The 22,805-nt window shown below is 38.1% G+C and overlaps 1 protein-coding gene across 3 annotated transcripts in view; it reads left to right on the top strand.

The window, feature by feature from the left end:
* Window positions 1-8,807: 8,807 nt before the first annotated feature.
* The window catches only part of RPRD1A (regulation of nuclear pre-mRNA domain containing 1A), a 70,181-nt gene continuing 56,183 nt past the window's right edge, over window positions 8,808-22,805 (top strand). For 2 of the 3 annotated variants that reach the window (XM_019465390.2, XM_019465389.2), the window contains exon 1: window positions 8,812-9,123. In XM_019465390.2, the coding sequence (XP_019320935.1) occupies window positions 8,973-9,123 (151 nt within the window). In that variant the 5' untranslated portion in view covers window positions 8,812-8,972. Of the gene's footprint in view, window positions 9,124-22,805 lie in introns of all 3 variants that reach the window. The other variant, XM_019465391.2, reaches the window with a different exon arrangement.

Genomic DNA, 22,805 nt, shown 5'->3' with positions numbered 1-22,805 from the left:
CAATGTTGTACAACTATCACCACTATTTCCTGAAATTTTTAATCATCCCAAACATAAATTCTGTACCCATTATACAATAACTCCCCATTCCTTCCTCCCTCTAGCCCTTGGTCATTAATTTTTTTAAATTATTATTTATTTTATTTTTAAATTTTAATTTAATTTAATTTTTTATTTAATTTTTTAAAAAATTTACATCCAAATTAGTTAGCATATAATGCAAAAATGATTTCAGGAGTAGATTCTTTAGTGCCCCTTACCCATTTAGCCCATCCCCTCTCCCACACCCCTTCTAGTAACCCTCTGTTTGTTCTCCATATTTATGAGTCTCTTATACTTTGTCCCTCTCCCTGTTTTTATATTACTTTTGTTTCCCTTCCCTTATGTCCATCTGTTTTGTCTCTTAAAGTCCTCATATGAGTGAAGTCATATGATATTTGTCTTTCTCTGACTGGCTAATTTCCCTTAGCATAATCCCCTCCAGTTCCATTCATGTAGTTGCAAATGGCAAGATTTCACATTCTTTTTGATTTCCAAGTAATAATCCATTGTGTATATATATATATATAGAGAGAGAGATAGATATAGATATAGAGATATGTATATATATACATGTATATATATACATATCTCTATATCTATATATATACACACACATATCTATATCTATAGATCTATAGATCTAGATATAGATATAGATAGATAGATATATCTATAGATATAGATATAGATAGATATAGATATATAGATATAGATATAGATATAGATATAGATATAGATATAGATATAGATAGATATATATATAGATATATACCACATCTTCTTTATCCATTCATCCATCGATGGACATTTGGGCTCTTTCCATACTTTGGCTATTGTTGATAGTGATGCTAGAAACACTGGGGCGCATGTGTCCCTTCGAAACAACACACCTGTATCCCTTGGATAAATACCTAGTAGTGCAATTGCTGGGTCATAGGGTAGTTCTATTTTCAATTTTTTGAGGAACCTCCATACTATTTTCCAGAGTGGCTGCACCATCTTGCATTCCCATAAAATTATTATTTATTTTAGAGAGAGAGAGAGCACGAGTGGGGGAAAGGCAGGGGGGCGCGGGACAAATGATCTAAAGCGGGCTCTGCACTGACAGCAGAGAGCCCGATGCAGGGCTCGAACTCACAAACCATGACCTGAGCTGAAGTCTGACATTTAACCTACTGAGCCACCCAGTAGCGGTCACTTTTTTTTTTTTTAATGTTTATTTCTTTTTGAGAGAGAGAGAGACAGAGCGTGAGCAGGAGAGGGGGAGAGAGAGAGGGAGACACAGAATCTGAAGCAGGCTCCAGGCTCTGAGCTGTCAGCACAGAGCCCGATGTAGGGCTTGAACTCAAGAACCATGAGATCATGACCTGAGTGGAAGTCAGACACTTAACCAACTGAGTCACCTAGGCGCCCCTGGTCACTTCTATTCTACTTTTTGTGTCTATGGATTTGCCTGTTCTAGGTTCCTGGTGTAATCATACAGTGGAATCATACAATATTTGTCCTTTTGTGTCTGGCTTATTTCACTTAGCATAATGTTTTCAAAGTTCACCTATGTTGTAACGTGTCAGAATTTAATTTCTTTTTATTGTTGAACAATATCCCATTGTATGTATGTATTGCATTTTGTTTGTACATTCATTCTATTGATTCAAACCATTGTTTAAGTTTATTTATAATTTTTTTAAATTTTAAAAAAATATTTATTTATTTTTAAGAGACAGAGAGACACAGAGTGCCAGTGGGGGAGGGTCAGAGAGAGAGGAAGACACAGACTCTGAAGCGGGCTCCAGGCTCTGAGCTGTCAACACAGAGCCTGATGCGGGGCTCCAACTCACAAACAGTGAGATCAGACCTGAGCCAAAGTCAGATGCCAAGCCAAATGAGCCACCCAGGCACCCCTATTTATTTATTTATTTTGAGTGGGGAGTGGGACACGCATGGGGCAGGGTCAGAGAGAGAGAGAAAGAGAGAGAGAGAGAGAGAGAGAGAGAGAGAGAGAGAGAGAGAATCCCAAGCAGGCTCCGAGCTGTCGTCACAGAGCCCAATGTAAGGCTCGATCTTACAAACCGGGAGATCAAGACCTGAGCTGAAATAAAGCGTTGGATGCTTAACCGACTGATCCACCCAGGCGCCCCAAGATTCAGACCAATTTTCAAGCCAATTTAAACTTCAAAAGGAAGTTCCTCATTGTGGGGGAGAACAGGCAGGTGCAGGAAGGATATTGTTTGCATGTTTAAATGGGTCGAAAGCAGTGGAAAATGGAATTGCATAGGATTTGGGGAATAATTGGGGAGTCTGACACAGCTAGAGGCTCGAGAACATAGGGGAGTTGTGACCAATGGGGCTGCCAAGACTAGTAGAATTCAATTAATGTGAACCTTGTACGCCAGACTAAGGACGTGGTTTTTTTCTTAGAGCAAAGGGAGCCAATGGAGGTCCCTCACCTGCCCCAATCAAAATATACTTATTATTTTTCTCAGTGCATGCTTGTGGTCAAAAACTCAAACCTTACTGAAATGTCTACATTGTAAAGAAGACATTACCTGTTTTCTTACCCAGAGAGCTAACCACTAGTTAACAGTTTGATGTATATCTTATATTAAAGCTGTCTAGCTGAAAGACCACAAGAACCACATCAAGTTAAAGTTCGGTTGATTTAGCTTGCTGCAACTGAAGAACACACATCAGAGACACTGTGGGTGCGTCTTTAGGAAAGAATTGGGAAGGGCTTATAAGATTTGAGCTTGAGTTGGGTGATTCTATGGAGATTTTAGGGAAAGGAGGGATCTGTTCTGGATTGGATGCTGTCAGGAAGCAGGGAGAATTTGGTGAGTGGGTAGATCTTTGGTAATTTGTATCTACAATGCCAAAGGACTAAGGTGGGTGGGGTTAGAGATATCATTGGTAAAGGAGCTGTAATCATTTATGTTTGTTATAAGAGGAAGACATTAGTGATTTTTGTGGTTTCAAGGTGGCCTTGACTCTGTTTTGTTCCACAACAGTCACAGAATGACCTTGTCCAGTTACTCTTTATATCCTATGAGGATAGTTGATGTTTTGTTAGGAACACTACAGCCCAGCTATCAGCTTCCAGGGTTATCTTTTTCCTTTCTCAGTTCCCCATGTTAGCAAGGGCAGATGAAGTCAGCCTGCAGGATGTGCTATTCTGTGATGTTCAGACCCATTGTCAAGATTTCATTGATTGGAAGGTTGCTTAGAGAACATCATCTGTTATTGCATTGAAGTCAGTAATCATGTTTCTTCTGTTGGAACAGGAGCTGTTGAGTCATCTGATGTGACCATGGCTGTATTTACACGTACGGGGAAAAACAGCCAAAGTACCCGATCTCCTAATTTCTTTGTTTCCTGGAACATTTTAGTAATATTAATGATTTCAGAGAAGTCTATAGGGATATAAGTACAGTTGACCTTAAACAAGGCAAGGTTTAGGGGTGCCAACCTCCCTGCACAGTCAAAAATCCACACATAGCTTTTGACTATAACTAAAACTTAACTACTAATAGCTTACTGTTGATTGGAAGCTTTACCAATAACATAAACAAATGATTAACACATATTTTGTGTTTGATGTATTCTATACCATATTCTTATAATAAAGTAAGCTAGAGAAAAGAAATTGTTACCAAGAAAATCATAAGGAAGGGGGAGCCTGAGTGGCTCAGTTGCTTGAGTGTCTGACTCTTCATTTCAGCTCAGGCCATGATCCCATGGTTGTGGGATCAAAACCCACATTGGGCTCTGTGCTGAGTGTGGAGTCTGCTTAAGATTCTCTCTCTCTCCCTGTGTCCCTGTCCTCCTGCTCGTGAGCTCTTTCTCTTTCTGTCTCTAAAATAAAAAAAAATTGGGGAAATATGAAATAAACCATTAATCTAATTATTTCTATTAGACTTCCCTTTTTTTTTTAGTACTGAAGTGAAATGCACATAACATAGAATTAATCATTTTTAGGTTTTTAAAATTTTTTTATTTTTTAAGTTTATTTATTTTCAGAGAGAGAGAGAGAGAGAGAGAGAACTCGCACATGAGCACATGAGCAGGGGAGGGGCAGAGAGAGGAGGGAAAATCCCAAGCAGGCTCCGTGCTGTTAGTGCAGAGCCCCATGTGGGGCTCTATCTTATGAACTGTGAGGTCATGACATGCGCTGAAATCAAGAGTCTGACACTTAACCAACTGAGCCGCCCAGGGGCCCCTATTATTTATTATTTTTTAGTAATCTCTATGCCCAACATGGGGGTTGAACTCACAACCCTGAGATTAGGGGGTCGCATGCTCTTCCAACTGAGCCAGCCGGGCATCCCAGAATTAACCGTTTTAAAGTGTAAACTTTAGTGGCTTTTAGTACATCTACAACGCGCTGCAACCATTACTTCTATCTAGTTCTAAAACATTTTCATCACTGCAAAAAACAACTCCGTTAAACAGTCACTTCCCTGTTCCCCCCTCCCCCAGCCCCTGGCAACCATTTTCTAGCTCTGGATGTACCTATTCTGGACATTCCATATAAATGAAATCATACAGTATGTGCCTTTTGTGTATGAGTTCTTTCATTTAACATAATGCTTTTAAAGTTCATCTATCTTCTAGCATTTATTGCTGCTTCATTCCTTTTTTTCCACTTAATAATATGCCACGCTGTTTTGATTTCTATAGCTTTGTAGTAAGTTTTGAAACTCACTTTGCTTTGCTTTTTCAAGATTGTTTTGGTTATGCAGTCTCCTTTGCAATTCCGCATGAATTTTAGAATCAGCTTTCCCATTTCTGCACAAAAGGCCACTGGGTTTTAACATGAATTGCATTGGACTTGAAGATTGTTTTATGTAATATTGTTATATTAACAACATATGTCTTTTAATCCATGGACAAGTTATGTCTATCCACTTATTTAGGTCTTCTTTGCTTTCTTTCAAAAATATTTTTGCAGTTTTCAGTGTATACCTGAAAATATCCTTGTTTAAATTTATTCCTGTGTTTTATTATTTTTTGTTATTGTAAGTGGGATTGTTTTACTAATTTCATTTTCAGATTGTTTATTGCTAGTATGTAGAACATAGAACTACAACTGATTTTTGTGTATTCACCTTAGTCTTGTTTTTTTGCTGAATTAATTTAAAAATTATTTAAAATGTTTATTTCTTTTTGAGAGAGAAAGAGAGACAGAGCATGAACAGGGAAGGGGCACAGAGAGAGGGAGACACAGAATCCAAGGCAGGCTCCCAACTTCACGTTGTCAACACGGAGCCCGATGTAGGACTCAACCTCACCAACCACGAGATCTTCATCTGAGTGGAGGTTAGATGCTTAACCTACTGAGCCACCCAGACGCCCCCTGATGAATTAATTTATTAGCTCCAGTGCTTTGGTGGATTCCTTAGGTTTTTTTTTTTTTTTTTTTTTTAGGATTTTCTTATGTGTAAGATCATGTCCTCTGTAAATAGAAATAATTTTATCTCTTCTTTTACAATTTGGATACCTTGTATTTCTCTTTATTGCCTAATTGCTATGGCTAGAACTTCCAGTATAATGTTGAACAGAAGGTGGCAAAAATTTATATACTTGTCTTGTCCCTGATCTTAGGAGGAAAGCTTTCAGTCTTTCATCATCGAGTATAATGTTAGCTGTGGGCTTTCCCATACATTTTATTATGCTATATATATAACATTATATATGTATTATTATTATATAATATTATGTTCAGAGAGTTCCCTTTTATTCCTGCTTTGATGAGGTTTTTTTTTTTAATCATGAAAGTATGCTGGATTTTTGTCAAAAATTTTTGTTTTTTCACCAATTAAAATGATCACGTGTTTTTTTCTTCATTCTTTTAAATTAAAAAAAATTTTTAATGTTTATTTATTTTTGAGAGAGAGAGATGGGGGGGTTGGAGAGGGGCAGAGAGAGAGGGAGACACAGAATCTGAAGCTGTCAGCACAGAGCCTGATGTGGGGCTTGAACTCACAAACTGGGAGATCATGACCTGAGCCAAAGTCGGATGCTTAATGGTTAGAGCCACACAGGCGCCCCAAGCCAAAGATAATTTATGGGGGGAAAATGCATCATTCTGATTTAAATTTTTTTAAAATTTATTTTGAGAGAGAGAGAGAGAGAGACTGCAAACAGGGGAGGGATCTGAAGCAGGCTCTGCGCTGAGAGCAGTGAGCCCGATGTGGGGCTCCAACTCACAAACCGTGAGATCATGACCTGAGCCCAAGTTGGATGTTTAACCATTGAGCCGCCCAGGTGTCCCAACATTATTCTGAATTTGAGGCCTGTATTTGGAAAGGCAAATCAAGAAGTATAGTCAGAGGAGGGGTGCCTGGGTGGCTCAGTCAGTTAAGCATGACTTTGGCTCAGGTCATGATCTTTCTGCTTGTGAGTTTGAGCCCTACATAGGGCTCTATGCTGCCAGCACAGAGCCTGCTTCAGACCCTCTGACCACCTCCTCTCTGCCCCTCCCCTGCTTGTCTCTAGCTCTCTCAAAATACATAAATAAACTTAAAAAAAAAAGAAAGTGACATAATTTGAAAGTTTTTTTTTTTTAAAGAAGTATAGTCAGAGTATATTATGAAAACAAGTTATAATTATCTAAGGGCATATGCAGTTACAGCCAATATTTTTAAAACACAGCAATAAGTACCAATGTCAGTAAATATAGAACTAACAGCTTAGTGTGGAAAGCCATGTCACATACATGTACAGAATACTGTAGAAGTTCAGAGCAGGAACAGCCAAATCAGACCAAGGACTAAGGCAGACGGAAGAGTTGGTGCTTTTACTGGGTCACTGAGAGCAAAATCTCGCTGGAGAGAGAACAGATAAACTATATAAGCATACATAACATAGATTAGTAGTGTAAGTGCTAAAGAAGGCATTCAAATCAGTAAAGGAACTTTTTACATGCATTGAACTGGCTGGGAAGGAAAAGAAGGTGGAATTTAAGATGGTCTTTAAATTTCAGGTAGAATTGAGGTAGAGAAGGAGGGAGTGGGAAGAATCAGAATTTTAGGTAAAGACATAATTTGGGAGATGATATGTAGGAATTCTGGTGGCTGAACAAGAATAGTGTAGAAGATACACTGAGGTCTCAGAAGACAGGTAAGTTAAACCTGAACAAAGTGAAGGCTAAAAACTAGACTAAGTAGATTGGAAAAACAAAGGATGTACAATAGGGAAAGACAAGAGTGTAGAGACAGGAATAGACCTAGGAGTGAGAGGAAGAGAAAGAAGTCATCTCACCTTTTGAGGTATGGCAGAACCTCAAGCTGTAGTAACATTAAAAATGGGGGGGGGGGAGGGGCACCTGGGTGGCTTAGTCGGTTGAGCATATGACTTCGGTTCAGGTCATGATCTCACAGTTCCTGGGTTTAAGCCCTGCGTTGGGCTCTGTGCTGACAGCTCAGAGACTGGAGCCTGCCTCATATTCTGTGTGTGTGTCTCTCTCTCCCCCTCCCCCACTTGTGCTCTGTCTCTGTCTCTCAAAAATAAATGCTATTTTTTTTTAATGGGAAAGATAAACTATACTTACGATCAAACAAACAAAAAATGTATTTGATGCCCAGTTGGTGCAAAATTCTTGAACACTGCTTCTCAAAAGATAAGAATTCCTGTGTTTTTTTATGTATCTTTCTAGAAGTTTGTATTAATATTTAGAATGTGACAGTACCTGTTTCTTTTGTGAACTACTGTAGTACTATGTCAAAACGTATGGATTTGTCACACATCATGTCATTTGTCATATGTCAAAATGCTAGATTAATTATGGGATTTCTTTTTTTTTTAATTTTTTTACATTTATTTATTTTTGAGAGACAGAGAGACAGAGCACAAGTGGGGAGGGGCAGAGAGAGGAGACAGAATCTGAAGCAGGCTCCAGGCTCTGAGCTGTCAGCACAGAACCCGACAAGGGGCTTGATCTCACAAGCTGTGAGATCATGACCTGAGCCGCAGTTGGGCACTCAACCAACTGAGCCACCCAGGCGCCCCAATTATGGGATTTCTGAAATTAGTTTTTAATTATACAAGGAATATGTGAAACCATTCTTGTAAAAAAATGAAAACAATAGAAACCTAGCTTAAGGACTCCGATTCTGATCCTCCCTTTGACACCACTATTAATGTAGTGTATATTCTTCCAGACTTTTTGCCCTGCATTTACATACTTATGAATTCATATAAAATATACACTTTTATATTAAAAAAACAAATGTTATACTGTATTTTCCCCCAGGAACTTAAAAAAAAAAACCCTCCAATTCACCACTGGATTTATTAATCTTTTGAACTGCTGCATGTACTCTGTAATATGCAGTATTACAATTTTTAGCCATCTATCTGTTGTGAATGTCCCATCTCTTTAGGGTTAGTAAGCCTGACAAGAAACTAGCATACAGCTCCTTGGGCAAGCATGCGATTTCCCTAGCACTGAGGGCAATTAGCGAAAGTGCAGGGTCACAGGGAAATTGTAATTTTAAAATGTAATTATCACGCCAAATAGTCTTCCAAATTGGCTATGCCAATTCACGCCTATGTAGATATTTTTAATCACTCCTTTCTTGGCAGACAGTTTTAACCCACGAGGGTTCCAGACTGGGCAAACCCCACTCCGCCCCAGCCTGGCCCAAGCGGCACGCCCCCACATGCCTCCCTAGCGCCAGTTTTGGCCCCGCCCTTCCGCTCAGAGGACCGGCCGCTTGGCCTCGCCTCTTCCGTGGGCGGGGCGTGGGTCGGCCGTGACGTCACTGCCGGCCGGACGCCATCTTGCTGGTTTGCGGCCGGTCTTGGATGTGGCGGCAGCAGTGGTGAGGGCGTGGGGAAGGGTGGGGTGAGGGGGCGAGGCCGCGGCGCGGGCGGCGAAACTCTCCTCCCCTCAGCCCCACCGCGTGGGACGGCGTGAACGCGGTGTCGGAGGGATGTCAGCCTTCTCTGAGGCGGCGCTGGAGAAGAAGCTGTCGGAGTTGAGCAACTCGCAGCAGAGCGTGCAGACCTTGTCCCTGTGGCTCATCCACCACCGCAAGCACTCCCGGCCCATCGTCACCGTGTGGGAACGGGAGCTGCGTAAAGGTGAGTCGCCCCGCCACCCGGCCTGTTCCCTGGTGCCGCCGGGACCCCCCTCCCCGCGAGCTCCACTTCCCCAGCGACCCCAGCTCCCCGCTGCCCGGCACCGCCCTACCCAGCGTGCCCGGCTTCCTGGCGTCGGTGGTCCGCCGGCTAGGAGGAGCGGCGTGCACTGCGCTTCCCGCAGAACCTGCGGTTAGTAGGTATTGTTGCATAAGGAATGAAGGATCAAAACAAAACACAACTCCTTCTGATTTAACACAGAGGCCGTAGCCAGGAACTCAGGACTCTGCCTCTAATTAGGGCCAGAAATTCAGGCAGTCAGGTATCTTTTTCATTCTGTGGGTTATAATGGAGGGTAAGGGTGAAAAAAGGGAAGTGGAAAGGAAAAGATTGGCGTGCGGATGGGAGTTAATTCCATCATTTCTATAACGCATCAACTCAGTCTTGAAAAATTAATAGAGGAATCGGAATTTTAGAATTGGGGAATGTGAAATTGCATCCATGCCTGATGCAGTGAAGGAACCCTGAATTTGTAGATTTTAGAGGACTAGCATTCGGTGAATTTATTATTAATTTCTGGATTGCGGTTGCCTCACCTGAAAATGAGGGAGTTACATTGAGTCACCTAAAGTCTTTTCTTGCTCCATGATTATGTACTTTCAGGGCAGCATGTTTGTTTTGCAAAACATCAGTCCTGTAAATGAAGTTAACTTTTTTGAGCAGTAGTCTGCTCTCGCTAAAATACTCAGAATCATTTCACTTCTGCAGAGCGACTTTATCTGTAAGAACTGATTGTCAGTGAGACTAAATCATTTGCTTAGAGTCTGGGTTTTAACCGTAATTCTTAATTCATTGCGTCGAAAGAATGTGCGCTTCTCGTTATTGCTTCAGACATTCTCATGTATCGACATGCTGGTTATTTATTAATTAGGGGTTTTAACAGCCATTATTAATCAAAATGGATGCTTGTTTACTGACCTATATGAAAGCTGTATGATGTGATGTATTAACATGGGAGCTAAAATGTGGCATTGGCTATAGGGAATGGAAACAAACTGTCCTTTTCTTGTGTATTTGCTTGTGGTTAATCTCTTAAGAGAAATGGACCTTGGAGTGAGGTTTTTCAGTTCATATGTGTGTCTCTGTATTGGTGCTCAGGGAGGAATTCATCTTCTGTGAGTGACCAGAAAGGTTTGAGAAACATAAGATATAAAGATCTGGAAAATAGCTGAACTCTGAGAAGGAAGTAGTTGTCTTTGCTCCTATACTTTACTAGATTTCGAAATAAGCAAAAGGCTTATACTTTTTTGGGGGTTAGGGAAGAGTATTAGAAACACATAATCAGTAAAGGATTGGTACCCAGACTATCTTAAGAACTACCACAAAGCAATAGAAAAATGGCAGTACTATTAAAGGTGTCCCATGAGCAGAAACCTGAAAGGCCAATGAATGATACTTAATCTTACTGATAAGGAAAGAATAAACCAATGAGGTACCACTTTATACCCTTCAGTTTGCAAGAATTGGTGAAGATGAAAAAAAAAAAGAATTGGTGAAGATGGGGAGAAACAGGAACTCTCCTACACTACTGGTTGAAGTGTAAAAAGGAGATAAACTCCATGACTTCCTAATGAAGTTGAAGGTATATATCCTTTGACCTAGCAGTTCTTCTAGGAATGTGTCTTAGAAACTAATACATGTCCTCAAGGAGTTATGTTTATTGTAGCTTCTTAGTAACAAAATTAGAAACAGCTGTGGGTGAATATATTGAAACATTCATGGAATATAATACCGACCAGCAGTTTTCCTGAACAGACTAGAGCTCCATGAAACAACATCACTGAATTAAAAAAACAACAAACAAGCAAAATGTTGAGCTAAGAAAGCAAGGTGCAGATCAGTATGCTATCTGGTAAAGTTTGAAAACATGCAGGAACAATACTCTGCTTCGTTCACAGATACCTGTAGTTACAGTTAGAAAAACATGCATAGTGATGATTAACATCACGTTGCAAGATAGTGCTTACCATAAGGGAGAGAGGAAGTGAAAATGGATCTGTGGTATCTTACATTTCGTATTTTTTTTAAATCATTTGATACCTGTGGGAAAGTGATAAGATGTGCTATTAACTGGGCTTGGGGTTATTTCCATATGTTTAAACGATTTATAATTAGAAAAAAATTGAAGGCATATAAATAGATACTGTAGGAGGAGAGTGGTGTTGGGTGATGATGGTGATGATGGTAATGGTGGTAATGGTGATGATGATCATGCTGCTGCTGCTGCAGTTTTGTTTGGTTTTGCATTATCTGCCAGAAGTTTCCTTTCCTTGACATGACTGTACCTTTGTAGGGTAGAGCCTTTGTGTTCCCCCACCTTTGCAGTGTTTTGCTCATCAACTTTATTTTTTTTTAGTGTTTATTTTTGAGAGGAGAGAGAGAGTTTGTGTGCGCACGCATGCGCGCAAGTTGGGGAGGGGCAGAGAGAGAGAGAGAGAGAGAGAGACACACACACACACACAGATTTCAAAATAGTCTCCAGGCTCTGAGCTGTTAGCACAGAGCCTGACGTGGGGGTCGAACTGATGAAGTGAGGAATCGTGATCTGAGCCGAAGTTGGACTCTTAACTGACTGAGCCACCGCAGCATCCCTCCTCATCAGCTTTAGGATCCTCCATGGCCTGTAGCATAATGATAAGGCGAATGGTTAACTGAATATCAGCATTGTTTTATCTTACCATCTTACTGTGATATTGTGAATCCTCACATAATCTCTATAAAATAAATATTTATAAAAGGAATTGGTCAAATTTGAAATAAAGAAATCAATAAGTAAAATCAGTAGAACATTTTGTATTAAGCTTGGCATTCTTTAGTTTCTTGAAGTGATTAAAGAAGACAAATGTGACATGGGTAGGAAAAATTACTGTTCAAAATGTAAGAATCAGGTAAAATGGTAATGTCACACATGGTAATTATCCAGTTATGAAGATTTCCTTTTTTGTTCTACCTTCCTTATTTTTGCCTCTTTTAAAGAATTTCTGGGGTGGGGACAAAAAAAGAATTTCTGTTTGCAGGTATATATCCCAAGGCCTTTATGAAGACTATAAAGTAGCCATATTTTTCCCTGAGAAATGTGATAGAGTGTAACCAAAAAACGTAAGGATTTTGTTGTTTTCTAACTGCTTTATTGAGATATAATTAACGTATCATACAATCACTCATTTAAAGTGTATAGTTCAGTGGTTTTTAGTGTATCGTAAAGTTGTGAGACCACCACCATAGTCAATTTTAAAACATTTTCATCACCCAGAAAGAAACCCTGTGCCTTTTAGCCATTATCCCCCAAACCCCTCCACTTTCCCTAGCCTTAGGCATCCATTAGTTTGTGTTGTCTATAGATTTGCCTATTCTTAGCATTTCACGTAGTGGAAGTATACAACATGTCATCCTTTGTGCTTGATTTCCTTTGATTAGTATAATGTTTTCCAGGCTCATCTGTGTTGTAGCATTTTTCATTCCTTTTCATGGCCAAATAATAATCCATTATATGGATTTATCCATTGATCAGTTGATAAGACATTTGGTTATTTATGCTTTTTGCTATTATGAGTAATATTGCTATGAACATTTGCATACAGGTTTTTGTGTGAATGTTTTTTCATTTTTTTGAATATATACCTATGGGTGGAATTGCTAGGTCATACAGAAACTCTATGTTTAACCTTCTGAGGAACTGCCAGACTTTTCCACAGTGACTGCTTCATATACTCCTACCAGCAGTGTATGAGGATCCAATTTTTCTACACCTTTGTCAGCACTTGTATTACCTGTCTTTTTTGTAGCCATCCTATTGGGTTGTAAAGTATGATTGTGGTTTTCATATGTATTTTCCTGATGGCTAAGGATATTGAGCACATTTACATGTGCTTAAGGCTATTTGTATGTTGACTTTGGAGAAATGTTTGTTCAGATTCTTGCCCATTTTTACATTTTTTTAAAATGTTTTTTTATTTTTGAAAGGGGGGAAGGGAAGGGCAGAGAGAGACACACACACAGAGAATTCCAAGCAGGCTCCAGGCTCTGAGATGTCAGCACAGAGCCTGACACAGGCTGGGCTCGAACTTATGAACTGTGAGATCATGACCTGAGCTGAAGTTGGACACCTAACCGACTGAGCCACCCAGGTGCCCCAAATTGATTTCATGTTAATGTAAAATAACATTTAGTAAAAGATAACGATTTCCTAAAAATATTAAGGATTGGAGTGATTTACATTTTTGCAAATCTTTGTATCTCTTTTTTTTTTTTTTTTTTAATGTTTATTTATTTTTGAGACAATGTGAGAGAGTAAGTGCAAGCAGTGGAGGGGCAAACAGAGGGAGACACAGAATCTGAAGTGGGCTCCAGGCTTTGAGCTGTCAGCACAGAGCCCGACATGGGGCTAGAAGTCACAAACTATGAGATCGTGACCTGAGCTGAAGTTGGACACTTAACCGACTGAGCCACCCAAGCACCCCTAAGATACGTATTTTTTAATGTTTATTTATTTTGAGAGAGAGAGAATCTCAAGCAGGCTCCATGCTCAGTATGGAGCTGGACTCGGGGCTTGATCGCACAAATTGTGAGATCATGACCTGAGCTGCAATCAAGAGTTGGACACTTAACGGACTGAGCCACCCGTGTGCCCATAAGATATTTGAAATTTTTATGTTTATAAAATGCGTTAGGAGGATTATAATGAATTATTTAGTTACCTTGCTGTCTTCTAGGTCATTTGGTCATTTTTGGTTCTGTAGCATAACTCTTGGCTGCTCTCAGGTACCTAGAATCTTCTTTTTATAATTTTTCCTTAGTCCCTTCTTTAATAACTGAGAAATTAAGTAAAAATTTTACTGTGCTTACATTAGATGCTTGGACTTTCCAGGTGTATTAAAAAATACACAGATATATCTTAGTAACAACATGCACATAATGTAAAATTCAAAAGCCAAAAAAGGTTATAAAGAGGGGTAAGACTCCTTCCGATTATTCTTCTCTTCTTTACCCACAGATTTTCCCCACCTAGAATCAATTTAACAGTTTATATATTTTTCCAGAATTTTCTATGTATATACAGTCATATATGTAATTTTTTTCTTTCTTGTTTAGACAAATGGTAGAGTATTACATAGACCAACATGTAGACTTTGCTTTGCTTTGCTTTGCTTCCTTTTAATATATCTTTCAGATTGTTGCATATTGATAAAAATGGTGTTGCTTCATTAAAAAAAAAAATACTGCATTGTATTCTGTTTTTTGGACGCATCAAAATTTATAACTGTTTCTTTATTGATGAACATATAGGATGGGTCTGTTTTTAATATTAATATTTATATATTAATTTTTGTTACTAAATATTCTAGTGTTTTTCTTAATGGTTTCAGCTGACTTAAGACACCATAATAGAGGGGCCCCCTGGTTGGCTCAGTCAGTTAAGCGTCTGACTTCGGCTCAGGTCATGATCTCACGGTCTGTGAGTTCGAGCCCTGCGGTCGGGCTCTGTGCTGTCAGTTCAGAGCCTGGAGCCTTCTTTGGATTCTGTCTCCCTCTCTCTCTGCCCCTACCCCACCCCCCCCATGCTCTGTGTCTCAAAATATGAATAAATGTTAAAAAAAATGTTTTTTTAAAGTAATTTCATTAAAAAAAAAAAAAGAGAGACCATGATAGAAATGGTTAGGCCTTAGTGTATTGTACCATTTTTTTTAATGTTTATTTATTTTTGAGAGAGAGAGAGAGAGAGAGAGAGAGAGAGCGCGAGCATGAGTGGAGGAAGGGCAGAGAGAGAGACAATCTGAAGCAGGCTCCAGACTACAAGTCAGCACAGAGCCTGGTGCGGGGCTCGAACTCACAAACTGTGAGATCATGACCTTTTCACTTTATATATTAGCTTAAAGAGAATTCACATCTTTTTAATGGTAAATCATTTTAGGCTGAGAATCATGCTGTCTTACTCTAAATGTATTTATTATAATTCTTTAAATAAGTGGTTCTCAAGCTTGTTTATATATCAGTTCTTGATATTTATAAAGGTTTGTAAAGACTATTGTGCAGTGCACCCTTAACTTTAGAATAATTTTGTGCTAAATGTATCTTGTTTAATTCTAGTACAGACTAACAGAAGGATGTGTCAAAGGATTAAGCCACATTACACAGAAAGACTTAAAACTGAAAAAATATTTTTTGCAAATTGAGAAAATGGCTTGCCTTAGTTGATTTTTGTGATGGCATGCTTTGGTCTAGCTCAGGGAACATCAATCTGCTTCAAGAGCGTGGCTTAAAATCCTCATCTACTCAACAGTGTTTGTTTCATTAGTATTTGTACAAATCGTACTGTGTACTGTATTCTGTTTTATATATTACTTTTTAAAATAACTGAAATTTATTTGGGTAGTCAAGGACCATATTTTTGCTTATCAGAAAATTCAGTTTTCTTAGCAGAGTATCATGAATTATTATCTTTAACAGCACTTAATGATGGTTAATTTTATGTGTCATGCCGACTGGGCCACGAGGCAGCTAGATATTGGGTCATACAGTATGTTTGTGAAGTAATTTCTGGAAATTTAACATTTGAATGTATAGACTGAGTAAAGCAGATTGCCCTCCTTTAATGTGAGTTGACCTCTGTCAGTTGGAGGCCTGAATTAAAAAAGGCTGACCTTCCTGTAAGTAAGGGAACTCTTCCTGCCTGACTGTTCTTTCTTGCCTTTGGACTCACACTGAAACATGGACTCTTCCTGGGTCTGGAGCTGCTTGCAGACGGGACCCACGGGACCTAGCTGCAGATCTTGGGACTTGTCAGTGTCTATAATCTTATAAGCTACTTCCTTTTAATATTATAATCTCTTTATATGTATATACACACATATTTTATTGGTTATGTTTCTCTGGAGAACCCTTATAACATAGCAGCTTTATCTGGATTTACTACGATTTCATTAGTAAATCAACTATATTAATTGTGGATTTAATCCAAATAAGTCCCTGTTTGAGAATTTTTAAAAAGCAGTTGATATGCTATAACTAACATATAGCACATAGAAAACTCTTCATGACTAAAAATAATTTCATTTTATGTGTTTATAATTTGGTGCTTTAGATGTTAAGTGATGGTAGAAACATCAATATGCTGATCACACTTAGTGATCCCTTTTTTTAGCCCCTGTTTCAATGTTACTGAATGGTATTTCTTGAGCACTACAAACTCACCTTGCACAAAACAACCCTTTATGTCATCTTTCCCCACTCTCATCCCACTGTTTTTTTGGTTTTGTTTTGTTTTGGGGGGGGGGGGGCTTTCCTGTTCCAGTGAAAGACATTACTGTCCACCAGTTGCCTAAGCTCAGAACTTTAAGTTTGGCTTGGCCCCTTTCCATACGTGCCTCACCTTGAGCTATTTTGTTGCTATTTTAGCACTATCTCTACTGCCCAAGTCCTCATCTTTCACTAACACCCTTGCAATAGCCTCCCATCTAATTTCCTTGTGTTTAGTCTCTTCAGCCATCTGCTTGTCCTCCTTACCAGTGTTAGCATAGAATTACCATATGACCCAGTAATTCCACTTGTAGGTATATGTTCAAAGAGTTGAAATATTCAAGGATTCAAACATATATTTTACAAGACTGCTTATAGCAGTGCTATTCAGAGTACCAAAAGGTGGAACAACCTGAATGTCCATCAATGGATGAATGAATTTATATGGTGCAGTGGAATTCATGCAGTAGGATAGTATTCAGCCAGTAAATAAAAAGGAATGAAGGGCTAATTCTGCCACATTGTGAATGAACCTCAAAAACATGTGAAGTGAAAGAAACCAGAGACAAAAGGTAACATTTTATGATTGTATTCATATGAAATATTCAGAAGAGATAAATCCACAGAGATAGAAAGTGGTTGTCAGGAGCTGGGAGGAGGGGAGGAATGGAAAATGGACGACTTTAATGGGTATGAGGTCATCTGGGGGCATGACAAAAATGTTTTGGAACTAAATACTGTATAGGTGATGGTTGTGGAACTTTATGAATGCACTAACTGCTGCTGAATTAGATACTTTAATGTGGTTAATTTTGTTATGTAATTTCCTAAAAAAAAAAAAAAGTCCTATAAACACCTTGCACTTTTATGTGTCTCTGTGCTTTTATATACTCTGTTTCTATTTCTACTCTGTTTCTTAGCCTCTAAACTCTGGTGTCTACCTACTCCTCTCTGCAGCTTCCCCTAGTCCCCAGGAAGAGTTAATTGTCCATTTATAGTCCCTAATGCTTTTTTGGGAATAAAAATTCCAGTTAACATCCTAAATTTATAATGATCTAGTTTGAATTGATACTAACTTTTCTTCAATAGCATACAAAAACTGTTCCTATAGAGCTGTCTCCCCCCCCCCCCTTTGTTATTACTGTCACAAGTTACATCTTTGTAAGTTGTGTGCCCATTAAAAGACTTAAAATTGCTGTTCTATGTATTTGTCTTTTAAGTCATATAGGAAACAAAAAGAGGGTTACAGATTAAAGCATCAATTAATACTGGCTTTTATATTTAATTATATAGTTACCTTTACTGATGATCTTTATTTATATTCTTCTAGTTACTATCTAACATCCTTTCATTTCAGGCTGCCGGAGTCTCTTTACCATTTCTTGTAGGACAGATCTGCTAGTGACAAAATCCCTCAGCTTTTGTTTAGGTTAATATGTCTTATTTTCTCCTTTGTATTGAAAGATAGTTTTGCCAGATTTCTTTCAGTATTTTTTGGCATCTTTTGGCCTCCATAGTTTCTGATAAGTTGGCTGTCCTTGTTACTCAGTCTTATTGAGTCTCTTTTGTGCGTGAAAGTGAGTCATTTCTTGCTGTTTTCATAATTCTTTGCCCTAAAGTTTGATTCTGTGTCTCAGTGTGGGTCTCTTTGAGTTTATCCTACTTCGAGTTCATTGAAATCCTTGGATTTGTGGATTCATGTCTTTCCTAGATTTGGGGACATTTTTGGCCATTGTTTCTTCAGATATTCTTTATGCACCCTCCTCCCTTCTGGGATTCTTGTAATGTGTGTGTTTGTTGTATTGATGGTGTGCCACAGAACCCTAAGGTTCTGTTCATTTTTCTTCATTCTTTTTCTTTCTGTTCTCCACACTCCCATTTCAGTGGTCTTCTTTCAAATTTGTTGGGTCTCCCAACTCTGACATCAAGTACTTGCTACTGCTATTCTTATACTACTTATTGTACTGTATTTTAATGGTTCTGTGTTGAGTTTCCTATTGCTAGAGGACTGAGCCTATTTCTTCGTTGCCTCAGAATCTAGCATGAAGTAAAATACGTGATGAGTTAATGAATGTTGGAAAGTGTGTAGAATCTGAGATTTTTAGAGCTTGGAAGGAGTATTAATGTTTTGCTTTTAAACAGTTTCTTTTAAAGATAGTGCCTGATTTAGGAACTTCCAACATTTTAAGACAAATAATGAATTCCAGTTATGAATATTTCCCTTAATGAGAAAAACTTGGAAAATTTCCACCATTTTCAGTCTGTCATACTGTTCTGCTTTTCCCATATTTATCAGTTCTTAGGGTAGTGGTTCTTAAAGTGTGGTCAGTGAATCACCAAGACCCTTTTAGGGAATGTATGAGTCCACAAGGTAAAAATTATTTTTGTAATACTTCTAAGATATTTTCCCCCTTTTGACTGTGTTGACGTCAGTGTAAAAAGCAGGTGTGGGTGAAAACGGTTAGTGCCTAAATATTAATAAAGGTAGAGGGACCATTCTACTGAAATTCATTGTATCTTTCACATGACATTCACAGCTGAAAAGTGTATCACATTCCTGACTGCTTATCAAAGCAGCGCACACTACTAATTTTGTTGTATCTTGACCCTTGAGTGCATGACTCTGTGTGTGTGCACACACGTGCACATTTCTTTATTGTGGTAAAGTATATGTAACATAAAATTTAATGTTTTAATGTTTTTTCTTGGTTATATATAATATACACTTACCATTTTAACCATTTTTTAAATGTGCAGTTCAGTGGCACTGTGTATTTTCACATTGTTTTGCAACTGGCATCATCATCCATCCTAGACCTTTTCTCAGCAGGGAAGGGGCAGAGAGAGGGAGACAGAAAATCTCAAGCAGGCTCCACGCTGTCACCACAGAGCCCCATGTGGGTCTTGAACCCACGAACCATGAGATCATGACCAGAACTGAAACCAAGTCAGATGCTTAACCAGCTGAGCCATCCAGACGCCCCTGAATTTTGCTTTTGATATCAAGTTTAAGAGCTTTGCTTGGCCCTGTATTTTGAAGATTTCTTCTACATTTTGTTCTAAAATGTTTATATAGTTTTACATTTAAGTCCATGATGCCTTTTCAGTCGATTTTTGTGGAAGGGGTGAAATTTAGGTCAAGGTTCAGTTTTTGTATGTGGATGTTCAGAATCTCCAGTACAGTTTGTTCAAAGGCTGTCTTTCTTTCATTGAATTACTTCTGCATCTTTGTTAAAATTGACTTGGGCTTATTTGTATGCATCTTTTTCTGGGTTCTCTATTCTATTGATCTGTGTGTCTTTTCCTGTACCAATAAATATCACACATAGTCTTTATTATAACTATGTAATAAATCTTGAAATTGAGTAAACTTATTTCTTCTATATTTTTCAAAATTATTATAGCTATTCTAGTTCCTTTGTTCTTCTGTATAGACTTTAAAATATTCTTGTCTATATCAATAAAAATTATTTTGATGGGATTTTGATAAGGGTTCTTTAGTCTTGTATATCAGTGTGGGGAGAATTGGCCTTTATTACTCTGAGTCTTCCAATCTATAAACATGGCATATCTTCCCCTTTCTTTACTATCTGTGCAGAGCCTGCTTGGGATTCTCTATTTCTCTGACCCTACCCCACTTGCGTGTGCACTCTTTCTCTTTTCCAAAAATAAATAAGCTTTAAAAAAAGTATTTATCTTGTTTTGTGTGACCTTGCTGAACATACTTATTAGCTGTAGGAGTTTTTTTGGTAGGTTTCCTTGGGATTTTCTGTGTAGACAGTCATGTCATCTGCAAATGGGTATGGTTTTATTTTTTCATCTTTGACCTCTGTGGTTTTTTCTTTTTCTTACCTTATTGAACTTGCTGGCATGTCAGGCACAGTGTTGAATAAGAATGATGAGTGGACATCCTTGTCTTTTTCCTTAGTGGGTAAGCAGTGTTTTCACCATTACGTATAGTGTTAGCTGTAGTTTTATTTTTAGATTCTGTATCCAGTTGAGGAACTTCCTCTCTGTTCCTGGTTTTTGAGAGATACTAAAATAAAATGTTGGTGAAATTTGTCAAAAGCCTTTTTTGCATCAATTTGATCATGTGATTTATTTTCCTTAGCCTGTTAATATGGTGCATTATGTTGATCAGTTTTCAAATCTTGAACCAGCTGTGCATCCCTACAAGAGATCCCACTTGTTTGTGGTTGTTAATTCTTTACGTGTATATATATAGCTGAATTCTGTTTGCTTAATTTTGTTAAGGGTATTTACATCTGTATTCAGGAGGACTGTTGGTCTATAGTGTGTGTGTGTGTGTGTGTGTGTGTGTGTGTGTGCGTGCGTGCGCGCGCATGCAACATGTGTGTCTTGTTTTGAAATCAGAGTAGCACTAACTTCATAAAATGAATTGAGGTTTGTTCCCCTATTTTCTGGAAGAGGTGTAGAATTTTTAAAATTCTTCTTTAAATGCTTGGTAGAATTATTTGGCAGAAACTATCTGGATCTGGAAAGTTCTTTTTTGGGAGTTAAAAAGTTGCATATTCAATTTTATTAATTGTTACAGGGCTGTTTAGGTTTTCTATATATTTTCTGTATATTCATATATTTGGTTTTCTGTATATTTTCTGTATATTCATATATTTGGTGAGTTTGCAGTGGTTTGTGTTTTTCTTGAGGAACTATAGTCCATTTTTTCTAAGTGTCAAATTTATGTGTCCAGAGTTTTTCATTGTTTGCCCTTACTATCCTAATTGTCCTTTCAATACCAGTGGTAATCCTCATATTGAAAATTTGTGTTTTTCCTTTTTTCCTTTGTCATTCTTGGTAGAAGTTTATCATTTGAATTCATATTTTCAAGGAAGCAGCTCTTTGATGCTCAACATTACTAATCATTAGGAAAATGCAACTCAAAACCACAATGAGATATCACCTTACACTTGTTAGAATGGCCATCATCAAAAAGAGAAATGATGGAGAGGATGTGGAGGAAAGGGAACCCTTGTGTCCTGTTTGTGGGATTATAATCTGGTACAGTTACTATGGAATTAAAAATAAATTAAATAATTAAAATTGGAGGGATGCCTGGGTGGCTCAGTTGGTTAAGCATCTGACTTCAGCTCAGGTCATGATCTCACCACTCATGAGTTCAAGTCCCTCATCGGGCTTTGTCCTGACAGCTCAGAGCCTGGAGTCTGCTTCAGGTTCTGTGTCTCCCTCTCTCTCTGCCCCTCTCCTGCGCGCACTTCCTTTTTCTCAAAAATAAACGTTAAAAATTTTTTTTGAAAGAAAGAAAATTAAAATTGGAATTAAAATAGATTTAAAACTTAAAAAATAAAACTGCCATATGACACATCAGTTCCCCTTCTGGAATATATCCAAAGGAAATGAAAATGCCAACTTGAAAAGCTGTCTGCACCCCCATGTTAATAATATCAGCATTATTTACAATCGCCAAGACAAGGAAACTACCTAAGTGTTTATCATCAGATGAATGGATAAACAAATTGTTTTATATATACACAATGGAATATTATTCATCCATAAAAAATGAGGAAATGCTGCCTCTTGTAACATGGATGGACCTGGAGGGCTTTATGCTAAGTGAGATAAGTCAGAGAAAGACAAATACTATATGATCTTATTTATATGTTAACAAACAAACCCAGATTCAGCAAAAAGAGATCATTCAGGGCGTGGTTACCACAGGTGGGAATGTGGGAAGGGGCATTGTAAGGAGATGATCAAAAGGTACAAACTTCCAGTTACAAGGTAAATAAGTACTAGGGATATAATGTACAACATGGTGACTGTAATTAACCTTGCTGTGTTATATAAATCAAAGTTATTAAGAGTAAATCCTAAGAGTTCTCATCCTATGGAGAAAAAATATTTTTTTTGCAACTGTATGTGATGATGGATGTTAAAACTTACTGTAGTAAGCATTTCACAGTACAAGTCCATCCATTGTGCTACACACCTTAAACTTGATATACAATGATGTATGTCAATTAAATCTCAATAAAACTGGTGGAGAAAATAGCTCTTTGTTTCACTGATTTTTTTTTTCCCTCTAGTTTTCTTTTCAGTTTCATTAATTTCTGCTTTTACTTTTATTTCCCCATTCTGTTTCCTTGGGTTAATTTTGCTCTTATTATTCTGTGTTTTTGAGGTGAGAGTTTAGATTAGTGATTTGGGACTTGTTCATTTTTTCCATTATATGCATTTAGTGCTAAAAGTTTCTCAGCCCTGCTTCAGCTTTATCCCACAAATTTTGATACGATGTCTGTTCAGTTTATTTGCATATGTTAATTGAAGTGTTCTTATGATGGATACCTTAAAATAATTCTCATACCTTTGTCATTGTGGCGTTAGCATCTATTGATTGTCCTTTTTCATTC

This window comes from Panthera pardus, unplaced genomic scaffold, assembly GCF_024362965.1.
Source record: "Panthera pardus isolate Hobbes unplaced genomic scaffold, ASM2436296v1 HiC_scaffold_15, whole genome shotgun sequence".
In the NCBI taxonomy this organism is placed as follows: domain Eukaryota; kingdom Metazoa; phylum Chordata; class Mammalia; order Carnivora; family Felidae; genus Panthera; species Panthera pardus.
This window is presented reverse-complemented; position numbering and strand designations above follow the sequence as displayed.